The sequence below is a fragment of the Acipenser ruthenus genome, chromosome 3, assembly GCF_902713425.1.
Source record: "Acipenser ruthenus chromosome 3, fAciRut3.2 maternal haplotype, whole genome shotgun sequence".
NCBI lineage: Eukaryota > Metazoa > Chordata > Actinopteri > Acipenseriformes > Acipenseridae > Acipenser > Acipenser ruthenus.
In genome coordinates, this window is record NC_081191.1 from 27,471,968 (window position 1) to 27,496,959 (window position 24,992).

General features: G+C 41.4%; 1 protein-coding gene across 1 annotated transcript; it reads left to right on the forward strand.

Annotated features, from left to right (window-relative positions):
• The first annotated feature begins 1,787 nt into the window (after nucleotides 1-1,787).
• LOC117435300 (nuclear transport factor 2) lies at nucleotides 1,788-13,177 on the forward strand. The gene is made up of 5 exons (XM_034058352.3): nucleotides 1,788-1,925; nucleotides 4,035-4,158; nucleotides 8,556-8,627; nucleotides 8,913-9,011; nucleotides 12,627-13,177. The coding sequence occupies exons 2-5, from the start codon at nucleotides 4,060-4,062 to the stop codon at nucleotides 12,738-12,740; spliced, it is 384 nt and encodes a 127-aa protein (XP_033914243.1). The 5' UTR covers nucleotides 1,788-1,925; nucleotides 4,035-4,059; the 3' UTR covers nucleotides 12,741-13,177.
• The last annotated feature ends 11,815 nt before the right edge of the window (nucleotides 13,178-24,992 follow it).

The following is a 24,992-nucleotide window of genomic DNA, read 5'->3' on the forward strand; positions in this document are numbered from 1 at the left end:
TTATTTATTTCTTAGCAGACGCCCTTATCCAGGGCGACTTACAATTGTTACAAGATCACATTATACATTATTTCACATTATACAGATATCACATTATTTTTACATACAATTACCCATTTATACAGTTGGGTTTTTACTGGAGCAATCTAGGTAAAGTACCTTGCTCAAGGGTACAACAGCAGTGTCCCCCACTGGGGATTGAACCCACAACCCTCCGGTCCAGAGCCCTAACCACTACTCCACACTGCTGCCCTAATATATATATATATATATTTTTTGCAGAGTAATGTGTAACACTACCGGTCAGGATTCAAAAACGAAACACTAGACAGAAAGGGTGCAGGTGATCAGGGCTTAAATAGAAAATAGATACTAATTGACAGTGAATTAGAAAATTAGAAGATTAGAAGATTATGAACCCCCGCTCCACGCCCCCTGAACCACACAAGATAACATTACAAGGTTTTCTTTATTGAAGGCTTTCCCTTTCCCCCCCCCCCAAACATACTATGGTCCATTTTTGGAGAAAGGTTATATTTTAGTTGCATCAGACCAGAGAATTTTGAAGAATCCTTCAGATTCCTGTTGATATCTCTTGTCTTTTTTAAGACGGTTTGTTTTATGAATTTCCTTTAAAAGTGGTTTGCCAGTGAGGTCTACCTGCAAAGGTGCCTTTGTGCACTACTATGCCTGATGCTTCTAAATTTGTATTTAAGTCCTTGGCTTTTAATCTTGAATATATATAAAAATATAATTCTGCTGTACCCATAATTTTGTTTGTCCACTTTCAAGTGTTTCAGTTGAATTTGTTCTGCTGTACTTCTTGATGATTGCTCTGAAAGTGGATTTTGGTATTCCATATTTCTTTGATACTGCTTTGTAGCCATTTCCTTTGTTGTAGTTTGCTATGAGTGCTTTTCTCAAACGTGAATCCACCTCCTTTGTCTTGACCATCATCTGCTTTGTTGCCAAAATGATTTTCTTCAATAGATGTTTCAAATAATTACCACTTTTCTGGCTATTGACTTTATAATGCAGCCTAATTGCTGTGTAATGATTTTCAATCAATTAATATATTTTTAGATAAGTTCTATACATTTTACAGACTTTTAATGTAAAGGTGCCAATACTTTTGTAATGTACGAATATTTGAAATTACCTAAAATGATTACAGATTGTGTGTTTTGGTCTTTGTCGTATTAAGCAATGTTCACTAAGTGCTTTTGTTTAATGTGTTTTCTTGAATTATCTTATAAGTCTCTTGGTCTATAGTATACCATGCCCGAAAACCACAGGTTAAACGTATTTATTTAACGGCGACAGAGTGAGTAAATCATTTAAAAATAACACTAAATCCATCTCACGAATAATGATTCTTTGTCAGACTCAATCATGGTTGTTATAGGGGTGTGGCGCAGCGTAAAGTGCATGTTCAAGACTTCCGTTAACTGTTCTTTTTAAATTCAGGTTTATTTAAAAAGAATACTGCAAATGTAAACCCAACCCAAGGTGGACTTTTGTATGTGTAATGCACTAACTTTTCTGTAAAGATACAAATGTTTTTTTTAACAGATTTTTATAAAAATGCCTTTTAAATCAGCGGCATAACATTTTTATATAAATATAAAACTAAATGTGCCACTAATGTTTCAATTTCACTCTTCAGAACCCACGAGCTGGTTATTCGGTTATGTGGATAAAGTACACATTTTGTTAAAACAAACTTCCGGAACTACAAACAAAGTGTTGTTGCTCTTAAGTACTGTGTACAGAGAACTCTTTGTCGTTTTGCATTACACAGCAACTCCCATTGGTTGATTTTGACTCTAGTAAAAAAACTGAGTCAGTCACTTCATTCTTCCCGGTCGGCCGGCTTGAGCGGGAGATCAGCAGAGTAGACGGGAAAGGTTTACTTTAACTAGAAGGTACGTGTAAAATAACCTCAAAAGTAAACTTCGATTACAAAAATGCACATATGTAATAATAAAGATAAGCTGTAATTCTAAAATGTTTTATAAAAACTGTTTGATGTCAATAAATATCCATTATTTTGAAGAGGTTTGAACTGTAGGAGGGACACTGTTCTGCTCCCCATTTTCATTTGTATATGATTTGTTTGCTGTGCCGCAGGCAGATTTGTTCAATTTGAATTTTAAAGTTATGACATTATGATATTCACATATCCGGTGCTCGGAGAAAGGCAATTGTGTAAAATAATTGTAAAGAAACTGAAAAACCCGGATGAAGACACACGTGTAAATGATTTGTCTACGTTGGTGTGCGCACAATGCCAGCAGTGTATTCCGCCTACTTAATTCATTGTAAACTAAAGAAAAGAGGCACTAACTTGTGTGAGGAGGAAGTAGTTAACAGTTGGCTTCAAATGGATTTATCAATATTTGGTCTGTCACTTACAATTAAAGTACAAGGAATTTCTAGAATAGTATATCCATTACAAATCGCAGTACAAAAATAGGCAAATTACGCAAACATGAATTTCTCTGCAAAATTTCGTAGAGAAAATAAAACAGTAAGTAATTGTTGGCCCAGTAATTTGAGATGTTCAATATGATTGACTTCAAAAATTCAAAGTAAATCACTCAAGGTTGGTTGGATAAGACAATATTTGGTTATAATAGTCTACAGTATATGCTGTTATAAACGGTGTACATATATGCAGTGGGAGGTCTTAAATTCTGATTACAATGTGATTTTAATGCGAAGAAAGCTAGCCATTTGTTTATCACCCTTTCATAGCAAGTTTTAAACTACAATATTTATTTTATTGCAAACTGTAATTTGGAATAATAAAAACGTTGTAAATAAGAGGACATGTCTTTGACACTTGGTTTAATTCGGGCATTAAATACATCACTGATATTTTGGCTATTTCCTTGCATAAGTCTAATAGAAAACACCAAAGCCCCGTTACATCAGACGCAATATGAAAGCAATTCCAATCAGATTTAAAATAGATGGAGTGATGCTGTAGTCTGTTTAATACGATAATAATTTCGTAATAAAATAATTCAACTAAAAATAATAACACAAGCAAATAGTTTGTCAAAGTGGCACAACATCATGGATATACCAGATGATATACATTTTAAAGAAGCACGGACATCTCCCATAAACCCATTTCAGTAATCTACACAGGACTTACCCAACCAATCTAAAGAGAAGTCACTATTTTCTGAATATTTCCCCAAAGTGCAGTTTTTGCTGTGAATCTGAGGAATCTATTAAACACTTGTTTTACCAATGTGATGTAACCTGTCGCTTTTGGAAAGATCTTTCCAGTTATCTGTCCGGCAAGCTTTCCGCTCAACTGACAGTCATAGTCATATTCATGATCATAATCATATTCTCCTACTTAAAAAATCGCTTGATTAATTGTTTTAGATTACAGGCTAAGCAGCATATTATTTATTTATTTCTTAGCAGACACCCTTATCCAGGGCGACTTACAATTGTTACAAGATATCACATTACACAGATATCACATTATGTTTTTACATACAATTACCCATTTGTACAGTTGGAGCAATCTAGGTAAAGTACCTTGCTCAAGGGTACAGCCCCAGTGTCCCCCACATGGGATTGAACCTACGACTCTCCGGTCAAGAGTCCAGAGCCCTAACCACAAATCATATCCACGAATGTAAACATAAAAACAAAAATAATGTGACTTTTGTCAAAGAAGTGGAATATCACATGACAGTTTTATACACCTGTAAAAACTAGAACATGTGTAACTGTTGAACTGTATTACTGTTATTTTTAATACATTTTATAATACTCTGGTGATCTTTATTAATATAAATACATAAATAAATCCTAAAAAATAAATAGAGGGACTGCAACCTTTTGGTTTAAAATGAAAGCAGTTGGTAAGGTTCTGGAAAAACTCAAGAGTTTAAAAATATTAAGGAAGACTGCCGAGCAGATGTGCACGGGATGTGTTTTTTGAACAAATACAATTTGTGGATAATAAACGTGGTGAATCGGGTTGATAAGAAATGTACTGTTTTCAGATCTAGATCCCAAACCCTGCATATAATGGCGGAAAAACCAATGTGGGAACAAATAGGAGCTGGCTTCGTACAGCACTACTACCAACAATTTGATAGCAACAGAGTGCTTTTGGCAGATCTCTACGTAAGTATGATCATTATATTATTTTTTGTTGTTAATCCAAACAGTAACAACGCCAACTGTATATTTTGACTAGATGCCCCACACATGGTCATTTGACTTGGATGTACACAGCTGTTGATACAATATAAATAAGGGGGGGGGGGGGGGTATTTAAAATTCACAAACGCACTGATTGGTAGAAATTAGGGTTATGTAATTCCTACATCTGAATCTGGAAATGGTTTTGTAAAAATTTAAATCCATATTACTCTTTCAAAATCTTTTAAACTGTAGAAACAATTGCTGTTAGGTATTATGATATACTGGCACATTTTATAATATGGCTGCGTTCTGGATTAAATACATCAGATATTACAACCGCCCCTAGGGACTAGAGTGGACTGTTCCACATGTCCCAGATGTTATGTTGTATTGCAACATCTTTCCACATGTTTGCAGTGATTGGGTGGTTCACTATGTCCACCCTCCAGGATTTCTGACAGCTGTTATGTTACACATTAAGCAACAGTTTATACAATATACTGTACAGGTTTGGTATAAAGGATAACAAATTATGAAATATTGGTTCGTGTTTTGCATAAGTCTGGAGGGACAAATGATGGCACCAGCAATTGCTTTAAGGCTAGTCCAGCTCTGTTAGTCGTTCTTTAAAAGTACAACAATCGAAAAAGTTATTGAGAGTATGCAGTACGTCCAACATGCACTCAGGAGTTGTTGCGGCATCATGCACAGTTATAAATAGGGCTGTAAGGGTTTAAACGGTAAACGTGGATTAAAACTATTTTTGTTTCAAATTTGTATTATACGTTTAAACGCAACTTAACAGTAAAATATATTATCAAATTATTTTTGCATATTTTCCGCAAAGATATGTTTCCCTTTCTATGGTTTTCCTCTTTAAGGAAACCTGACCTGTTCTTACACGTGATCACTCTAAATATGTCTTGCATAAATTAAGGACAGACCAGCTACCTGCGTTGTTGTGTATCTCCATCGCATTGCCTTTTTTCAGGTCTTATAGGGCTCTATGGAATCCGTGTTAACAAGAGCACAGACGGAATTACGGAATCAAAAGAATATTAACGCTGAATTAAGTTCTGTACGAAAAAATGCATTTGGCATTAACCTTGAGATTTACATATTTGAAGGGAAAATGTGAAACTAATGGTCAGTACAGGCAGTGGCATAACTGGTTTCAAAAGTGGGGGAATGGGTGGCGGGGGGACGGTTTCTGTAGCTGGGGTATAAATGAGACGGGGTATTCTGTAAGGGATAAACAACGAGAAGGGCCGAGTCAGTGAAAATAATTAATTCGAGTGCGTTAAATAAATGCAATCATGGAAAATAAATAGAAACCTTTTTAAGGACTTAAACAATTAGACAACGTTGCAGACTATTTTTAACGTCTGTGTTACACCACAAAAGTACTCCTCACACAGAACAATACGATCCCAGTGTTCACACAGAGATTTATGGTAGTGAAACCATGGGCATAGCAGCAATATAGAATTGATCAAGTTCAAAACTAAAAGTTATGAAACATCTATCTGTTTGCTTTGGCGCGCCCCACAATGCACTAAAAAAAAAAAAAAATACAACCTATTTTTAAAGTTAACAATACTATTTTCAATACAATAAGATAAAACAGTACTTAATCCAATAAAGACGAACGCAGACCAAATGGAAAAAGTAGGAGCCTGTAGGTTTACGGTTTTGTGTTGTTCACCTTGCCTGCGGTGTGCATAAGTTCATTTAAATTAACCTAATTACATTTTTTTTAAATGGTAAAAACGGAAATCAGAAAAAAAATAAATAAATGGGAATCAGCAACATGAATTCCATAGGGCCCTAGTCTTGGTACTGTACATTATTTCAGTAAAGTGAATAGCCTGTGTGATTAAGGCACCTCGCGGCTCCATTCATGCCACAGTAAAACACTAACACATTGGAAAAGAAAAACATGTAGCTACTATTTATTTATTTATAAAAAGAACAGTGAATAAGATGTCTGTTACAAAGTGCTTACACCTTTTTATTTGTCCATATTTTATTGTGTGTGTTCAACAGGACATCTGCAATTACAGAGCAGCTTTTAATTATTCAAGTGAGCTGAACCGAGAAGCCGTGAAAGAGAGGGATGCTGGAAAATGAAGTCTTTATTTTTTCACGTGAATGCGCAAGCGCTGTTGTGAAGGGGAGGGACGCTGGGAACTAGTATTGTATCAGACAACAGCTTTGATTTTTTATGAAAAAAAAAATAAAGGTTTTTGGTTCTGGACATGTTTTGTTTCCTGCCAACAATATACAAGTGAATGAAACTAAAAATGTAGTCTTGTAACTGTGTTTTAAGTTTAATTTAAATAGTTGTTTTTTTAATGTTTTTTTGATGTTGGATACACACACTTTTTATGGAGCTTCTGGAGAAATGGTACGTTGTAAAATCGACTATGAATGTTTTTTTTATGCTTTTAAAACAGATTACATTTTAGTGCTAACTTACAGTCCTCCTTTATGCTTTTATGTTTACCATTGTTTGTCTTTAAGTGGATCTATATGGTACGCGCTTTGAATAACAAACCGAGGTTAAAATATGACTTAAAATATTGGAAGTAAAATATAAAAATATGAAATGAGTGAAACATTAAATTTATGGCCGTTTAAACAGTTAAACGACCAGATTAACAATGGGTTTAAACGTGTAGTCAATTAAACGTAGATTTACCTAATTATAAATAATAGTGTTTAGAGAACACAATGCCAGTTGTCCACAGTGGTGATCTCTCTTGCAAAATTTACCATATTGCACTGTAAGCTGGAAACATATTTCAGTAGCTGTGTCAGGTAAGGGAAACCCTTGTGGATTAAACAAATTCGTTTTACCTATAGTTTGGACCACAATTAATGAATCTCGCTTATCATTGGTTAAGCAGCCCTTAAACACTACAAGATATTGCCATCTCTAAAAACTGGTAGCAACAGGTAGTAACTAGTCTATAAATATATATAATGCATGTATACTGCAGGGCATGAATTTAAGTTCATGAAGGGCAAGGCAATATTGCCTTCGGTGGGCATGAAAATCCGGGGGTGATTTTTACTAAGCTGTAAATTTAAATATATACGGTATATATATTTGAAGGATATTAACAAATCCATATACAGATCGCTTTACTTCATTTAGTACATTGTGGTCCTATGGAACATTCTGATTTATATACACTGTGGTAATTTGCTCTATTCATTCAAATTAAAACTGTATTTTTTAATGTACAGTATAAATAAACAGCTACTGGACGAAGTTCTCACTACTTAAACATTTGAGGGTGTGAGATTTGTTGGTGAAACAGCGGTTATTATTATTATTATTATTTGATGTTAGTATTGGGGGACGAATTTGTTGTACACCCATTTCCTACCTGAACAGCACATAAATTCTGGAACACTTAGCTGCCGCTTTAGCCAGCTCTTCTTCCTTCTTTCTTTTAATTCGCTGCTGGTTTGGCATTGCTCACGGTCAGAAAAAACCACACAACTGCAGTGACCCTGCCAGACAACAACTCTGTGACTGAAATCCCTGGAACTTAAGCGTGGTCAAATTCAGCTCAGTCTGAACTAATAGCGCCCCTCCCTCTGTTAGCACTTTTTAACCAATGATACGTCGTTCTCGTAGTGCTGGGAGGTGTACAGTAAAAAGAATGGCAACAATAATGCATCATAATAATGAGTCATTTTCTCGCATGACGAGATTAGACGAGACAGAATTGAATTGTGACAGAACGGGCCAGCTGACGTTGAGCAAGTTTGTGAATGGGTTGTAGATCAGATGTGCTGGTGACGGACACCGGCAGCAATGACAGTGGGCACGGAGGCATGTTTTTTAAATTTGGAGAGGCATTGCGGCAAAATGGGTTGGGCAGCATGGCAATTGCCGTTGGTTATTTCGCGCCCTGATACGGTAGCCCTGGTTGGAACATGCATCTCAAGTGATTTAACTGTGTGATTTTCGAAAGGGAAGATGTAAGCTCAGCTGCAGCTTTCTGAAGGTGCTGTACATACTGTTGATCGTATGTCAAGGTCCTGTTGTACTGGTTTTGAATTTCCAGCTAACCGGGGGATGAATGCTACACACATACTTGTTTTCTGTTTGCAGCAGTGGCGGGGGATGTATATAATTTCACTCTTGGTTTAGTTGAAAACACTTGAACGATCTTCAATCTGTGTGTAATTGCAGACTATTTATATACAACAACTAGCCTACTTACAAATTAATTTAATTTAAAGCCTCTGTGTCAATTTACCTGGATGGATTTTAAGTGATAGCATATGTGTTTGTTTGTTTGTTTGTTTTTGTTGTAGTGGCCGTTTTATTGTTGATGGTGTTTTTGTTTATTTTATAGACGGAGGCCTCCTGTTTAACATGGGAAGGACAGGGGTTTCAAGGCAAGAATGCCATTATGGAAAAATTGACTGTAAGTGGTAAAAAGTGATTCTTCCAAGGTTACATTGAATGTAATTCCACTGTATGAGATTTGATTGAATAATACACTTTTGGATATTTTGTTTTTTTTATTGTGTTGTTTAAGTGCCACCTGTGTGTGTTTTTTTATTTTTATTTTATGTGTTTTCTTTTAATTAATGGCACAAATGTATGCAGCATGCTTACTGTACATTATACAAATACAGGTTTGGATGTAAATAATAAAAAATATGTACAAATCATGTATTGTTTTAACTTTTTTTTTTTTAATTTTCAGAACCTGCCATTCCAAAAAATCCAGCACAGTATAACAGCACAGGATCACCAGCCAACCCCAGACAGTTGTGTTATTAGCATGGTGGTAGGGCAGCTTAAGGTGAGTGAAGTCTGTGCTTACACAAAACCATCATTTTTGTAGTACAGATTTGTCCTAGATTAGAACCATTTGTAAACTTGTGCCAAACCAGGTAGATTCCCTGGTACTGTAAAATGCTTTAAAAAAAATAATAAATCCTGATGAGCCATAGATTGATCAAATTGACCTCTTAAGTCCCTTTCACACTGGTACCCGGGTCAGGATCCGGTGTCATGCGGGTTGGCTATGCGATTTCACACTGCTTTTAATAAAGCAGGGTTGACCTGGGAGACAGATGCAAATACACAATACGCGTATCAATGCCCCGGAAGCAGCTTGTTACTGATGCTTCCATCCAAGCTTCTCTGGATTGAACCATTGGCCCAAATGCTGATTAGAGCAAATGTTTGATCATCACTGCTGCAATCTGGCTCATGGTGTGTGAAGTGAAACCTTCACGCAGGCGTGGCCGTTTGTTCTGTCGTCGGCTTACGAACGGCCATCATGCATGTTGTCTCGCTCAACCCAGGTCAAAGCGCGTTGACCCATATCCTGAGGGTCCTGAGGTTGACCCACATCCTGAGGGTTAACCCGGGTACGACCCAGGTACGTGGTTCCACACTAGGTGGAATTGTGGAATTGTGACCCGGGTAGCCAGAGCCCGGGTAGGAGTGCCAGTGTGAAAGGGGCTTTAGTTTCTTGTAGTGCAAGCAGCTTCACATTCGGAGTGGTTCTGGGTTTTTTGTGCCAGTCTATCTTACCTGGCTTTGAGGTTGTCTGGAGAATCCTGTGCCGGGACTGAAGACTTCCTCATTCCATTCACATTATGTGGCTATGTGGCCTTCTAACTCTTCCAGCCGCACCTATTCAATATATATATTATTATTATTATTTATTTATTTCTTAGCAGACGCCCTTATCCAGGGCGACTTACAATCGCAAGCAAATACAAATACATTCAAGTGTTACAATATAAGTCATACACTATAACTTGGGTTGTAGTGGCGGATGGCCACCACTAGAGTATCAGCAATGGAAGGATATACACACAAGTGTAAATTAAAATAATAAATGCAAAACAAGACTGTTATAAAGCAAAGCTAGCAAAAGAAAATTTGGCCTACAGGCGGCCGAGCTCTACCTCCACTCAAAGGAGGGTCTCGCTCAGCGTGGCCATTTGCGGCCTAAACGAAGCTGTTGGCGAATAAAAATATCAATGAAGTTGCTGCTGTGGCGATCAAAGAATTCAGTGTGTCATTCTGTAATTTTCAGTAAGAAAACTGCAATTCCCAGGTACGCACCAAGGATTTGGTTGTTTTTCCCATACTCTTAACACTTTTAATGCCTTGGACTTAACAGAAGATAAGAGAAGATTTTCACTCTAACTATGTCTGCTAGGGTTTGAACAAGGGGAGTTTTATGTTGTCAAATTCAATTTTAACAAGGGCTGTATTTAATTTGCTTTTGGATATATATTTATGCTACTTTTGTTATCACTTTCATCCAGAACAAAGAAAAACATGCAATATTTATTCGGTTGTACCGGTGTCCATCTGACACACTGCTCTCCCTCTGATAACGTTTTTTTTTAAATAAAAAATAAAAAAATAAACAAAAAAATGTAATATGCTGCAATGTTTGAGGGATGGATAATTTTGCAATTAAATAAAACCAGGTATAATCCATTTCTAGTTGTAGCTACTGTTTTACTATAATGAGGCCACCAGGTATTTCAAGATGTACCGGAACATAAGCATGGGTCAAAGTTTTCAGTCTGTAGACGGAATTCTGTCAAAATAGCCTCTCCCATGTCCATTCATACGATTCGTGTAGAAGTGCAAAAAAAAACGAGGGGGGGTCTGGTGTCCAACTCCCAGTGTGGCAAAATAAGTGCCGACACAGAGCGAATCCTCCAACGTTCAAACCTCCATCACTGATCTAAAAATATTTTAAATAACTATTTTTAGATCTGCGAGCTGCATCTATCAAAATGCGGCCAGTTTATGACACAGGACTGCTCCTATTTGGACATCCCAGCTGCACTGGGACTCTCGTACTTCCAATAAGCAGTAAAATGGCTTATACTGTCATTTTAATTCAAGTGCCATTTTCAACGCGGATGGTTGCAGAAACACAACTTTTGATGAAGACAGCAACGTGTTTTGTGTTTCTATAAAAATAAAAATAAAAATAAAATTCATGGTCAGGTGTCAAAAACTACAGGACATCTATCTACCTTGGAACTAAGTGCTGTTCTTGAATGACACCAATACCACAATAAAGAAAATGCTCCACTGGGCAATGAAACACAGTAAGACCAAAACATATCGTGTCTGCCTGATCAGTTCTGCCTGAACTGTCAAGTGCCAATCGATTATTTTTGGACTGGAGAGAGCGAGAGAGAACAGCAGAGTAAGAGATTGAGTGACAGAGCGAGAGAGGGTGAGAAATGCACACTGTATATGTTGTTTAGTTTAAAGTGTATACTTACCGTTAAAGTCGTGAAACAAAAACCACAGCTCCAGCGTCTTCATTTATAAAAACTACATTTTTTTAAACTTCAAGTTTACTTTTGATATGTTGTACAAAAACGTGCTTGATTGTAAATTATATGAATAATGTGCATCTATGTAATTTTTCAGGCTATGATGTGTGGCATTTTATTTATTTAATCTAATAATGTTACTTCATATATTAACAATACAGATTGCATGGTAATTTTGATTTGCTTTATCCTTTTTGAAGCATATAAAAACATAAACACATTTTAACTTTATATCTTTGTTTTTATTTATTGTACTTCATTTTTACAATGGGGTTTATAGTGTCATTTGAAAATAAATATATATGTGTGTTTAAAAAAAACATTTAAGTCTTGTTGGAGAGGGGCTTCAGGGCTCAAAATGTGTTGAAGACAGCCCTCAGGAATAGACTGGCAAGTGACAGACTGAATCCCCTCCTTGTCATAAGAGTGGAGGGACCTCACTGGAAGGTGTTTGATTAAAGGCCCTGGCAAAGTTCAGAAAAGAAAAGGAAAGAATGATCTTCCGCACACCAGCTGCAAAAAAAGTGACTTGTCTAATGTAGGGATACCTTGTTTCTACCAGTTTTTTTTTTTTTTTTTTTTTTTTTTTTTTTTTTTATCAAGGTAATTTCAAAAGACATCATTCTTACTGACTGAATACTGAATTTTTATTTTGGCATGTATAAAAATACTGTGGTTGGTTGTATTGACCCTCTCACTAAAGAAAATGTCCCACAAAATTTTTGGTAGGAGGCCAAATTGACCCTCAATCAGTAAGTCTTGGAGCAAAAACTGCATTTTAAAAAAACGTTTATTAACCAGCCTCATGTGTGATTTATCAGGTTTATCCATCTGGTAAAATGACAAGCTGTAAGTGAAGTAATTTCTGAATTTTTTTTTCTACAAAGTCAAGTTCAAATTTGTTTCTGAAAGTGGTCCAAAAAATGGCTGAGAATGCATCTGACAGCATGTACAACCCCAGGCCCTCGGGCAAAAGATTTTGGTTTTGCCCCAGGAGTTTGTCAAAATGATCGTTGGTCACTTTCATCCGTGCAGAAGTGTTCAGTGCTGCTAAGGACCCTAACCGTGTTTTCTTTATTTTATTTTTCTAGGTGGACGATGATCCAGTGATGGGATTTCACCAACTATTTCTTTTGAAAAATATTGACAACAAATGGATTTGCAGTAATGATATGTTTCGATTGGCCTTGCATAACTTCGGCTAAACCAGTGGTTCTCAACTCGGGTCCTCCTAACAGTAAAGACTTCTGTTTCATCCAGGGCTTTAAAACAGCGTTAACACTGGCACCTCTGAGACTAACTATTTTGTAGAGTGTGGTAATTATTATTTGTCAGTCAGAATTCAATACACATGGGTATTATTAGAGCCAGGTTTAAACAGCAGCTTGGATACATGAGGACCAGGGTTGGTGAAACATTGGGCTAAGCTATTATTCCCAATTGTAAAATTCCTTTTGATCTAAAATGACATTTGGATTTGGGGTACATTTTTTTTTTGGGGGGGGGGGGGAGATGATAAATAGAATAAAGTCACTTGGAATAAATGTTGGCACTATACCTTGTTTTTTGTAATTTACTGTAAGCATTCACTCAAAGATATGTTGTAGACATCAGCAATATAAATGGAAAATGTCACTGTAAATGCCTTTGTCCTTGTGTTTTTTTTTTTTGCTTTTGTTTTTTCCCCTATTCACGTGTAGTGCAGAACTGCAGTACCTACTTAGATGATCGTCACAACTCCTAATACATACATACATACATAAATACATGCAGAAATGAGCATGGTGCTGTGAAGTGGTACACCAAATAATCAATTACTACCAGTGCACTGACAGCAATTCAATACTTCATTATGTACTTAAGCCTTCTAACTATTCTTCAAACATCAAGCTAAACTATGCAATTTGACATCTGCCTCATGATAGAGCATTTAAATGGCGTAAAGTTGCACAAAATTAAGTTTTGTGTTTCTTTATTCTCTATTTCAGTGTTTATTTTTAGACATGTTCTGGCTTTTATTAGATGGAAGAAAATCTGTGATTTTATTTATTATACTGTGCGAAAAATTACTTTACTGGTTCTTTGTGATATTGCCCAAAAGTACTTCTGGGAATCCCAGGACCCCTATTGCACCAAAATACAGTAAACTGCACATAGTCCGGGGGTAAGTGAACACAAAATAAATGTGTTTCTAATGTTAAAAACTATAATCACAAATCCCATACATAATATATATATGGTGACTGGATTTGCAGATGCCATTGTGGTTAATGCTTTTTCTTTTGGGGGGGCGGGGGCAAAAGTTACCATGATGCACTCCCTACAGGAAACTATGTGAACAACCTGGTTACAAGAATGGTGTGTTTTTTAATAACAAAAATAAATATCTGAAAACATACTATATACAGTGCCTTGCGAAAGTATTCGGCCCCCTTGAACTTTGCGACCTTTTGCCACATTTCAGGCTTCAAACATAAAGATATGAAACTGTAATTCTTTGTGAAGAATCAACAACAAGTGGGACACAATCATGAAGTGGAACGAAATTTATTGGATATTTCAAACTTTTTTAACAAATAAAAAACTGAAAAATTGGGCGTGCAAAATTATTCAGCCCCCTTAAGTTAATACTTGTAGCGCCACCTTTTGCTGCGATTACAGCTGTAAGTCGCTTGGGGTATGTCTCTATCAGTTTTGCACATCGAGAGACTGAAATTTTTGCCCATTCCTCCTTGCAAAACAGCTCGAGCTCAGTGAGGTTGGATGGAGAGCATTTGTGAACAGCAGTTTTCAGTTCTTTCCACAGATTCTCGATTGGATTCAGGTCTGGACTTTGGCTTGGCCATTCTAACACCTGGATATGTTTATTTGTGAACCATTCCATTGTAGATTTTGCTTTATGTTTTGGATCATTGTCTTGTTGGAAGACAAATCTCCGTCCCAGTCTCAGGTCTTTTGCAGACTCCATCAGGTTTTCTTCCAGAATGGTCCTGTATTTGGCTCCATCCATCTTCCCATCAATTTTAACCATCTTCCCTGTCCCTGCTGAAGAAAAGCAGGCCCAAACCATGATGCTGCCACCACCATGTTTGACAGTGGGGATGGTGTGTTCAGGGTGATGAGCTGTGTTGCTTTTACGCCAAACATAACGTTTTGCATTGTTGCCAAAAAGTTCGATTTTGGTTTCATCTGACCAGAGCACCTTCTTCCACATGTTTGGTGTGTCTCCCAGGTGGCTTGTGGCAAACTGTAAACGACACTTTTTATGGATATCTTTAAGAAATGGCTTTCTTCTTGCCACTCTTCCATAAAGGCCAGATTTGTGCAGTATACGACTGATTGTTGTCCTATGGACAGAGTCTCCCACCTCAGCTGTAGATCTCTGCAGTTCATCCAGAGTGATCATGGGCCTCTTGGCTGCATCTCTGATCAGTCTTCTCCTTGTATGAGCTGAAAGTTTAGAGGGACGGCCAGGTCTTGGTAGATTTGCAGTGGTCTGATACTCCTTCCATTTCAATATTATCGCTTGCACAGTGCTCCTTGGGATGTTTAAAGCTTGGGAAATCTTTTTGTATCCAAATCCGGCTTTAAACTTCTCCACAACAGTATCTCGGACCTGCCTGGTGTGTTCCTTGTTCTTCATGATGCTCTCTGCGCTTTAAACGGACCTCTGAGACTATCACAGTGCAGGTGCATTTATACGGAGACTTGATTACACACAGGTGGATTCTATTTATCATCATTAGTCATTTAGGTCAACATTGGATCATTCAGAGATCCTCACTGAACTTCTGGAGAGAGTTTGCTGCACTGAAAGTAAAGGGGCTGAATAATTTTGCACGCCCAATTTTTCAGTTTTTTATTTGTTAAAAAAGTTTGAAATATCCAATAAATTTCGTTCCACTTCATGATTGTGTCCCACTTGTTGTTGATTCTTCACAAAAAATTACAGTTTCATATCTTTATGTTTGAAGCCTGAAATGTGGCAAAAGGTCGCAAAGTTCAAGCGGGCCGAATACTTTCGCAAGGCACTGTATATATTAGCTATATCAGCTGCCCAACATTTCAATATGTTTTACATATCTTTCTCAAGAGAGCATGTGTTTAAATCAAAACATTGGAGGTATTTATAGGTGTTTGACGGCATGACAACTACTTGTTATTGTTTATATTCATATATATATACACACACACATATTAGATATAACAACACATTTTATTACATCTTTATTTACAGATCCCAAAGCGTTTCACAGTAAATAAAAGTAATTAATGGTTTACAATAATGGTTTGTATTATATATTTGTATTTTACAGTACACACACATATATATACAGACGTGCTCAAATTTGTTGGTACCCTTACAGCTCATTGAAATAATGCTTCATTCCTCCTGAAAAGTGATGAAATTAAAAGCTATTTTAACATGTATACTTGCATGCCTTTGGTATGTCATAGAATAAAGCAAAGAAGCTGTGAAAAGAGATGAATTATTGCTTATTCTACAAATATATTCTAAAATGGCCTGGACACATTTGTTGGTACCCTTTAGAAAAGATAATAAATAATTGGATTATAGTGATATTTCAAACTAATTAGTTTCTTTAATTAGTATCACACATGTCTCCAATCTTGTAATCAGTCATTCAGCCTATTTAAATGGAGAAAAGTAGTCACTGTGCTGTTTGGTATCATTGTGTGCACCACACTGAACATGGACCAGAGAAAGCAAAGGAGAGAGTTGTCTGAGGAGATCAGAAAGAAAATAATAGACAGGCATGGTAAAGGTAAAGGCTACAAGACCATCTCCAAGCAGCTTGATGTTCCTGTGACAACAGTTGCAAATATTATTAAGAAGTTTAAGGTCCATGGAACTGTAGCCAACCTCCCTGGGTTCGGCCGCAAGAGGAAAATCGACCCCAGTGTGAACAGAAGGATAGTGCGAATGGTAGAAAAAGAACCAAGGATAACTGCCAAAGAGATACAAGCTGAACTCCAAGGTGAAGGTACGTCAGTTTCTGATCGCACCATCCGTCGCTTTTTGAGCGAAAGTGGGCTCCATGGAAGAAGACCCAGGAGGACTCCACTTTTGAAAGAAAAACATAAAAAAGCCAGACTGGAATTTGCTAAAATGCATATTGACAAGCCACAATCCTTCTGGGAGAATGTCCTTTGGACAGATGAGTCAAAACTGGAGCTTTTTGGCAAGTCACATCAGCTCTATGTTCACAGACGAAAAAATGAAGCTTTCAAAGAAAAGAACACCATACCTACAGTGAAACATGGAGGAGGCTCGGTTATGTTTTGGGGCTTCTTTGCTGCGCCTGGCACAGGGTGCCTTGAATCTGTGCAGGGCACAATGAAATCTCAAGACTATCAAGGCATTCTGGAGCGAAACGTACTGCCCAGTGTCAGAAAGCTCTGTCTCAGTCGCAGGTCATGGGTCCTCCAACAGGATAATGACCCAAAACACACAGCTAAAAGCACCCAAGAATGGATAAGAACAAAACATTGGACTATTCTGAAGTGGCCTTCTATGAGTCCTGATCTGAATCCTATCGAACATCTATGGAAAGAGCTGAAACTTGCAGTCTGGAGAAGGCACCCATCAAACCTGAGACAGCTGGAGCAGTTTGCTCAGGAAGAGTGGGCCAAACTACCTGTTAACAGGTGCAGAAGTCTCATTGAGAGCTACAGAAAATATTGATTGCAGTGATTGCCTCTAAAGGTTGTGCAACAAAATATTAGGTTAGCGGTCCCATCATTTTTGTCCATGCCATTTTCATTTGTTTTATTATTTACAATATTATGTTGAATAAAAAATCAAAAGCAAAGTCTGATTTCTATTAAATATAGATTAAACAATGGTGGATGCCAATTACTTTTGTCAGTTTCAAGTTATTTCAGAGAAAATTGTGCATTCTTCGTTTTTTGTGGAGGGGTACCAACAAATTTGAGCACGTCTGTATATACATATATAGTGAAACTATTTACTGTTTTTTTTATTATTTTACTATATATATATTATATATATAATATACTATATATATATATATATATATATATATATATATATATATATATATATATATATTTTCAAATATATACATTTTACATACAAATATTATACAGTATTATTTTTGTAAATCTACACTTTTAATGTGTGACAAATACTACCGGTACTTGTGTAGTTTAAATAGTGCCAAAATTACTATTAAATACGACAGTAGTAGCTTTCTAGTTTAATATAACCAGTTTTTAGGGTTTAGCCCACATCCACGTTTTTCTTTAGATTGTTAAGTGAATTAAAAGGCACATCCAGTTTTCGGCATTGTATGAAGTTATTTTCAGTCGTTGATCATCATCACTACGTCTCCACCTCCAGCTCAAACGCTAGCTAACCTTCGCCTCAACTTGAATATACACTGTTTTAATGATCATTTATAATTTTAACACATACAATCCAATTAAGCTTTCAAATAAACAGTTTGGTTTGATAAGGTTCACTATATTTGGCTGGGGCACGTTGTTAGATCTAATTGGATGTGAAGCCATGCCAATGCTCCATTGCTCAGATCACTAGCTGTACAAAATGCTCGAATCCGAATTTGAAAACGTAACCATTCTTGTTTTTTTTTCAGCTAACTTGACTCACTGCCTTGGAGCACCTAGCGGTCGCCAAAGGACACCATCAGTAAAATAGTCTTAAAGGCACAGCAGTGTTCTTTGAGTTTCAGTTTGTAGTTGGTAAGATTATTATTTTACTTCAATTTAGTTTTTGTTTTCAATTATTATTTAGGTTTAGTTTTAGTTTCAGTTAACTAAATTCAGAAAGACATATTTCAGTTATATATATATATTGTAACGTCGAGCGTGCTGTGGGTTCCAAGCGGGAGGTTAATTCAGCAGCGACGGCGGCGAAATAAGCAGGCAGACACTGTTTATTGAGTTGAAACGCACCCAAAGGTACCGTTTATTGCTCTTTATCAATTCCATCCCCAAGTCCAACAAAACAGAACAGAACCAGCCAACATCGGTGCTGAGCCCCCTAATATAGCCCAACCAGGCTTGATCATTGGCCAACTAAACTTTTCCCTAATTAGCATACTAACCCCCCAATCCCTGACAACTATACTTCCCCCCAATCCCAGCTGTACACAGTTGGCACTATGCCCACTAAACTACACAATGCAAGGTGTCTAACTATGTGATTAGCCCCCGTTTTTATAGCCCGCCGCTACATTGCCCCCCTTTTGCTGCTTACCGCCCTCGGAAAGCTCAATCTGTGTCCCGGAAGCGCAGGGGTGCCCGAACCTTGCGGCGGGGTCTTTGGTTAGGTTCAGAGGCAAGATGGCTGGGTTGAAGGGATGGAGGTCCTCTCTGTGAAGTAGAGACTCGAGGCCGGTGGTGGCATGCCACCACAGGAGGGGTGATTGTGGAATGGTGGGGCCTTCCTCTATGGGCTCCCAATGGACCACTCTGAGGTTCCTGTCCTGGGTGGCCGGCTCCCTGGGGTGCGTCGGGTACCTGGTCTCCCCGGTAGGGGGCGAGGCGGTCCCGGTGGAGGACCACGCAGCGTCCTGTGAGGTGTATTTGGACCCGGTACACCACCTTGCCCAGCTGTTGCAAGATCCGACAGGGTCCCACCCAGGGGCTATCCAGTTTGGGGCAACGGCCCTTCTTCCGTTTAGGTCCGTAGACCCAAACAAGCTCCCCCACTTTAAAGTGTCGCCCCTTCTCCCGGACGTCATAATTCCTCTTCTGTCGTATGCCGGCAGCCAGTAGACAGTCCCGGGCAAACTGGTGAGCAGCATCGATCCTGTCCTGAAGGGGTCGGGCATACTCTGGTCCAGGAGGGAGAGCTGTGGCGTCAGGAGGGCAACCGAACACAAGCTCGGCCGGTGTCTGGAGCTCATGACCGAGGAGCAGCAGTGCAGGAGTGCAGCCTGTCGATTCCTGCACCGCCGTGCGGTACGCCAGCATGATTAGAGGCAGCTGGAGGTCCCAGTCTCGTTGGTTCCGACTGGTAACAATAGCCAGCTGTGCCAAAAGAGTCCTGTTGAAGCGCTCCACGAGGCCGTCGCTCTGGGGGTGGAGCGGGGTGGTGCGGGTTTTCTTTATCCCCAGGCGACGGCACATCTCTGCAAAAATCCGGGATTCGAAATTCCGGCCCTGATCCGAATGGAGCTCCTGAGGAACCCCGAACCTTGAAAAGAAGCCTTCAATAAGAGCATCTGCTACCGTGCTTGCCTCCTGATCCGGTAGTGCGTAGACCTCTGGCCATTTTGAAAAATAATCCATCGCCACCAGCACATACTTATTACCCTTGTCAGACACAGGTAATGGCCCAAGGATGTCCACTCCAACTCGTTGCATCGGACCGCCCACTGGACATTGCTGCATGGGAGCACGGGACTGCCCCGGAGGACCCTTGCGGGCAGCACAATGGTCACACCTGCGGCAATGGTTTTCGACATCCCTCCGACATCGGCTCCAGTAGTAACTCTGCCACAGGCGTTGGAGGGTCTTGTTCACTCCAAAGTGCCCCACCCCAGGGGTCCCATGAACAGCCCGCAGAATCTCCGACTTGAGGGCTTCCGGAACCACGAGCTGCCACCTTGTCTCTCCTGACGTTGGTGTTACCCAGCGTCTCTGCAGCACTCCCTCCCGAAGTGCCACGCCATCCCATTGTGACCAGAGTGCCTTGGTGACTTCTGAATGAGCAGCTACATCCTCCCAGACCAGCCGTCGGTTCTCCGCCAGCCACTGGAAGACTGGTGCTAGATCCTGGTCTCTCTCCTGCTGCGCTCGCCACTCAGTTGCAGGCACAACACGGATCTCCCCGCACTCCCTCGTCTGTCCAACACCCTCTGCTCGGGCTCCCACATGGTACAGCTCCTTTGACCCCTCTTGCTCCTCTGTCTGCTGTTCCCTCTTCAGGCAGTAGGCGCAGTCGTCTGGCAAGCAGGGGCGCCTGGACATTGCGTCAGCATTAGAGTGCTTCTCTCCAGCCCTATGCTGGATGGTGAAATCAAACTCTTGCAGCTGTTCTAACCAGCGGGCTAGCTGCCCTTCGGGCTCCTTAAAGTTGACTAGCCACTGGAGTGAAGCATGGTCGGTCCGCAGAAGGAAGTGCCTTCCACACAGGTAGGGCCGGAACTGTTTGACAGCCACTACCACAGCAAGTAGCTCTCTGCGAGTTACACAGTATCTCCGCTCCTGTTTGCTGAGGGCGTGGCTATAATACGCAACCACGTGTTCTCCATCTGGCCACTTCTGGGAGAGCACTGCGCCGAGACCTCGGTCGCTGGCATCCGTGTCTAGCACAAAGGGGAGATCTGGCCGTGGCAACATAAGAACAGGCGCCTGGATCAGTGCTTCATTCAGGGTGGTGAAAGCTTCTTCACAGGCCTCGTCCCAGTCAAAGGTCTGGTTCTTCCTCAAGAGTCGGTGGAGAGGGAATGCGATGTGGCCAAACCGGGGAACAAATCGGCGGTAGTAGGAGGCAAGACCAATGAACCCTCGCAGCTGGCGTTGGTTAGCCGGCCTGGCCCACTGCCTCACCGCGTTGATTTTTGAGGGGTCAGTCTTAATTCCATCCTGCCCCACAATGTACCCCAGGAAGTAGACCTCCTGCTGCATAAAGCGGCACTTGTCCGGGTGCAGCTTAAGTCCGGCCGTCTCCAGTCGCTGCAACACGGTCCTCAAGTTTTCCAGTGCCTGCTCGAAGGTGGGGCCGTGCACTAGCAGGTCATCAAGATAAACCAGGCACACTTGAGGTGGAATGCTGGCCAGTACCCTCTCCATCAGACGCTCAAACGTGGCAGGGGCATTGCACAGCCCGAACGGCATAACTTGGAACTGCCACAAGCCCCTGCCAGTTGAAAAGGCAGTTTTTGAACGAGCGTCCGGGGAGAGCTCGACTTGCCAGTACCCACTGCGGAGGTCCAAAGAGCTAAACCAGGAGGACCCAGCGACCAGGTCCAGTGACTCATCTATCCGAGGCAGGGGGTAGGAGTCTTTCCTCGTAACCTCATTGAGGCGGCGGTAGTCCACACAAAACCGCATCTCTCCACTCTTCTTGGGAACGAGAATGACTGGAGAGGCCCATGGGCTGTCTGATGGTTCTATAATGTTAGCCTCTCTCATCTCCCGGATAATCTTCTCAGCTACTCCCTGTTTGGCAAGTGGAAGTCGGCGGGGGCGCTGCCTAATCGGGGGGGGACCCACCGGTGTTAATGGAATGCTGGATAACATGCGTGCGGCCGGTTTCTTCAGGCTTGGTGGCGAAGCAGTTGGGGAACTTGGCCAGCAGCTCCCCCAACTGGTCCTGCTGCTCCGGGCAAAGCCCCTCACAGCTACGGCACCAGACTGCTTCCACTGCCATTTTTGTCTCAGACGGGGTGGTAGATTGCGGTTTCATGCCAGTCTCCTGGGACATAACTGAGGCAGGTGAGGGCTTTGGTGGAGGGGTGATGTTTGTTGTAACGGTGGCCTGGAAGTGCTGTGGGGTTGGGGGCAACCCTTCCCGTGTAGAGCAGGGGACTGGAGAAGGCCAAGCCGCTGAGCCCTGTGAGCAGGGGGGCTCTGTAGGAAGGACTTCAGCAGCAGCTGATATCGACTGTAGGGCTGTCTGTGCATAACACGCCACCCCCCAAGACTTGGTCGACTCCCCTAAGGCTGGCAGTGCCAGGCCAGGCTCGGCAAAGGTGGTGATGTGCCCATGGCGAAGATCAAGGGAGATACCGGCCCTCCTCAGGAAATCCAACCCGAGGATACAGCCATCTTGCACTGCGGCGAGCCAAACTTCGTGGCGGAAGGTCCGTCCGGCGTATGTGACCCTCAGTTGGCCCCTACCTTCCATGGGTGCTTGCTCTCCGGTGACCGTTTTCAGTTGAACCGGTGTCGGTCTGACTCTGTTTCTCCAGTCTCCTACTGCTTGGTGAAGGACATCAGGACGAACGACAGTGATGGAGGAGCCGGTGTCGATGAGGGCCATGCAGGGGACCCCCTCAATGAGGACAGGAGCACGCAGGAAGGCCCCGTCACCAGTGCGGCCCACCACACGGGGTTGGTTTGAGTCGAATTCGGCTGCGGTTGGGTTCAACTGTTGGGCCCATGTTTCCCCCCCTACATGGACCCGTTCCCGTTTCCCGACAGTTCCATCACCCCTTTTCCCTTGGGCTCTCGTTGGCGACAGTCAGCGATGAGGTGCCCAGGCTGTCCGCACCTCCAGCAGATTCTCTCTCTCACTCGTCGAGGGTTGGTAGTAGCCGCTCTCACTTTGTACTCTGGTTCGCTGTCAGTGCCTTCAGTGTCTCTCCACATATGCTCCACCAATCGGACTGGCTTGGAAGTAAAGTGGCGTGGTAGTGGCTCTTCATCCAGTAACACCTCTTCAATGGATTGTGCATATCCAAGGGCTTCTTTTAGTGTGCTGGGCCTCTTCAGGCGGACCTGGTGACGCAGCTCTGGGGGTTGTAGGCTGCGGAGGAAGGTGTCCAAAGCGATCCTCTGGCTAAAGCTGGTGGGCTCGTCACGGTATGCTTTACAGGAGAGGTGAGCGATGTCAGCTGCCAGGGCTCCTAGCTTTTCTCCTCTAGCTCTGCATCTACCCCGAAGTTGATCCTGTAGGCGGTACGGTGATTCGCTGTCTCCAAAGCGGCACTTCAGAGCATCAACCAGGGAGGTATAATTCACTCTCTCTTCTGGCCCGAGATCCAGCAATACCTCTGCTGCAGCACCCTCCAGTGACTGAGACAGGCAGGAAGCCTTCTTGCGCTGGGACCAGGCATAATCTTCAGCCACTAATTCAAACTGGGTCAGAAAGGCTTCCAAAGACATGACCCCGTTGTACCGTGGAAGCTTTGGGACTGGTCCATGCAAAGGAGCAGATGGTTGAGGAAGCGAGACAGGTTGTGGACCACCCCCCTCCATCTGTAACTGCAGCCTGGATTCCTCTCCTCCGTGCAGGGGGCGTGTCTCGTTACTGTACGTCCTCTCTCTCGCTCTAACTGTGCTCCGTAGTGTCTGGTCTCTCTCTGCATGACGTAATGGTCGCTCTGCGTCTGCAGGGGCTGTCAGCCTAATGTTTTCCATTAGCAGGCTGGCTTCGCTTGTAGCTGTCGTTTCCAAATCGCTCTTAATCGGCCGCCGGGGAAGGTTTCTCTCCCCCGTGAGAGTGAAGCGCTGCGGGGTAGGCAGCAAGGGAGTTCCCGGTTCCAGCATGACGTTTTCCCGGGGCGGAGTTCTGCTGCTTGGCCGTCTATCTCTCTGACTGTCAGGCTGGATATCAAGCAGCGTTGTAGAGTCGATTTCGCAGCTCTGCGCTTCCTCATAGACCTCATCTTCCTGCTCCTTCTCTCTCCCCCGGAGACTCTGTTCAATCCGCTGCGTCTTTTCTTCACCCCTCCAGAGCGCTTTAATTATTGGTGTTGCCTTAAGCCAAGCCACAGCCCACTCTCTGTTCCCGACGGCCGCTCCGAGCTGGGGCGACCGTTCACCCGGGTGGTTTCTTTCTGCCTCTGTTGGATCCATTTCCCGATCCCACTTCTGACACTAGTGTAACGTCGAGCGTGCTGTGGGTTCCAAGCGGGAGGTTAATTCAGCAGCGACGGCGGCGAAATAAGCAGGCAGACACTGTTTATTGAGTTGAAACGCACCCAAAGGTACCGTTTATTGCTCTTTATCAATTCAATCCCCAAGTCCAACAAAACAGAACAGAACCAGCCAATATCGGTGCTGAGCCCCCTAATATAGCCCAACCAGGCTTGATCATTGGCCAACTAAACTTTTCCCTAATTAGCATACTAACCCCCCAATCCCTGACAACTATACTTCCCCCCAATCCCAGCTGTACACAGTTGGCACTATGCCCACTATACTACACAATGCAAGGTGTCTAACTATGTGATTAGCCCCCGTTTTTATAGCCCGCCGCTACAATATATTCAGTTTCTATATCTTTTTAAAAATATTTTTTTAGGTTTATGCTGTTGCTGCACACAAAAACTAACAAAAACAAACAAAACAACAAAACAACAAAAGAAAAAATGACAAACAAATTAAAAAAACATATTCGTCGCTTAATATTACAGTTCTCTTTTTTGACAGTGAAAACACATTAACCCAGTAACCAGGTTATCCAGTTTCTCAAATGCTTCCAAAGTAGTCTGCTTGAGCATAATCCCCGCCTTGGAAATTGTTTTCTTCTTTCTGCCACCTTCGCTTCAAATTTTGAAAAAACGGTTCCTTGTGGTAGGGGTTTTTTTCAGATAGTTCTCGGTCACATACTGTCCAGTCTTCCTTGATTATTTTGGACATGCTTTTGTCCATTTTAATTGATACTCAAAATGCTGCCAGGTCGAGCATTCTATTCGTCTACCATTTGTTGATTTTGCAGACAACTTTATTCCGCACGTAACTGGGTACTTGAGCGCGAAATCATACCACGACCG

What these genes read in the sequence shown, in the direction of transcription:
- LOC117435300 (XM_034058352.3), top strand. Translation starts at nt 4,060, where the DNA reads ATGGCGGAAAAACCAATGTGGGAACAAATAGGAGCTGGCTTCGTACAG. An exon ending in TGCTTTTGGCAGATCTCTAC is followed by an intron (nt 4,159 to 8,555) that starts GTAAGTATGATC and finishes TTTATTTTATAG; the next exon opens with ACGGAGGCCTCCTGTTTAAC. An exon ending in TGGTGGTAGGGCAGCTTAAG is followed by an intron (nt 9,012 to 12,626) that starts GTGAGTGAAGTC and finishes TTATTTTTCTAG; the next exon opens with GTGGACGATGATCCAGTGAT.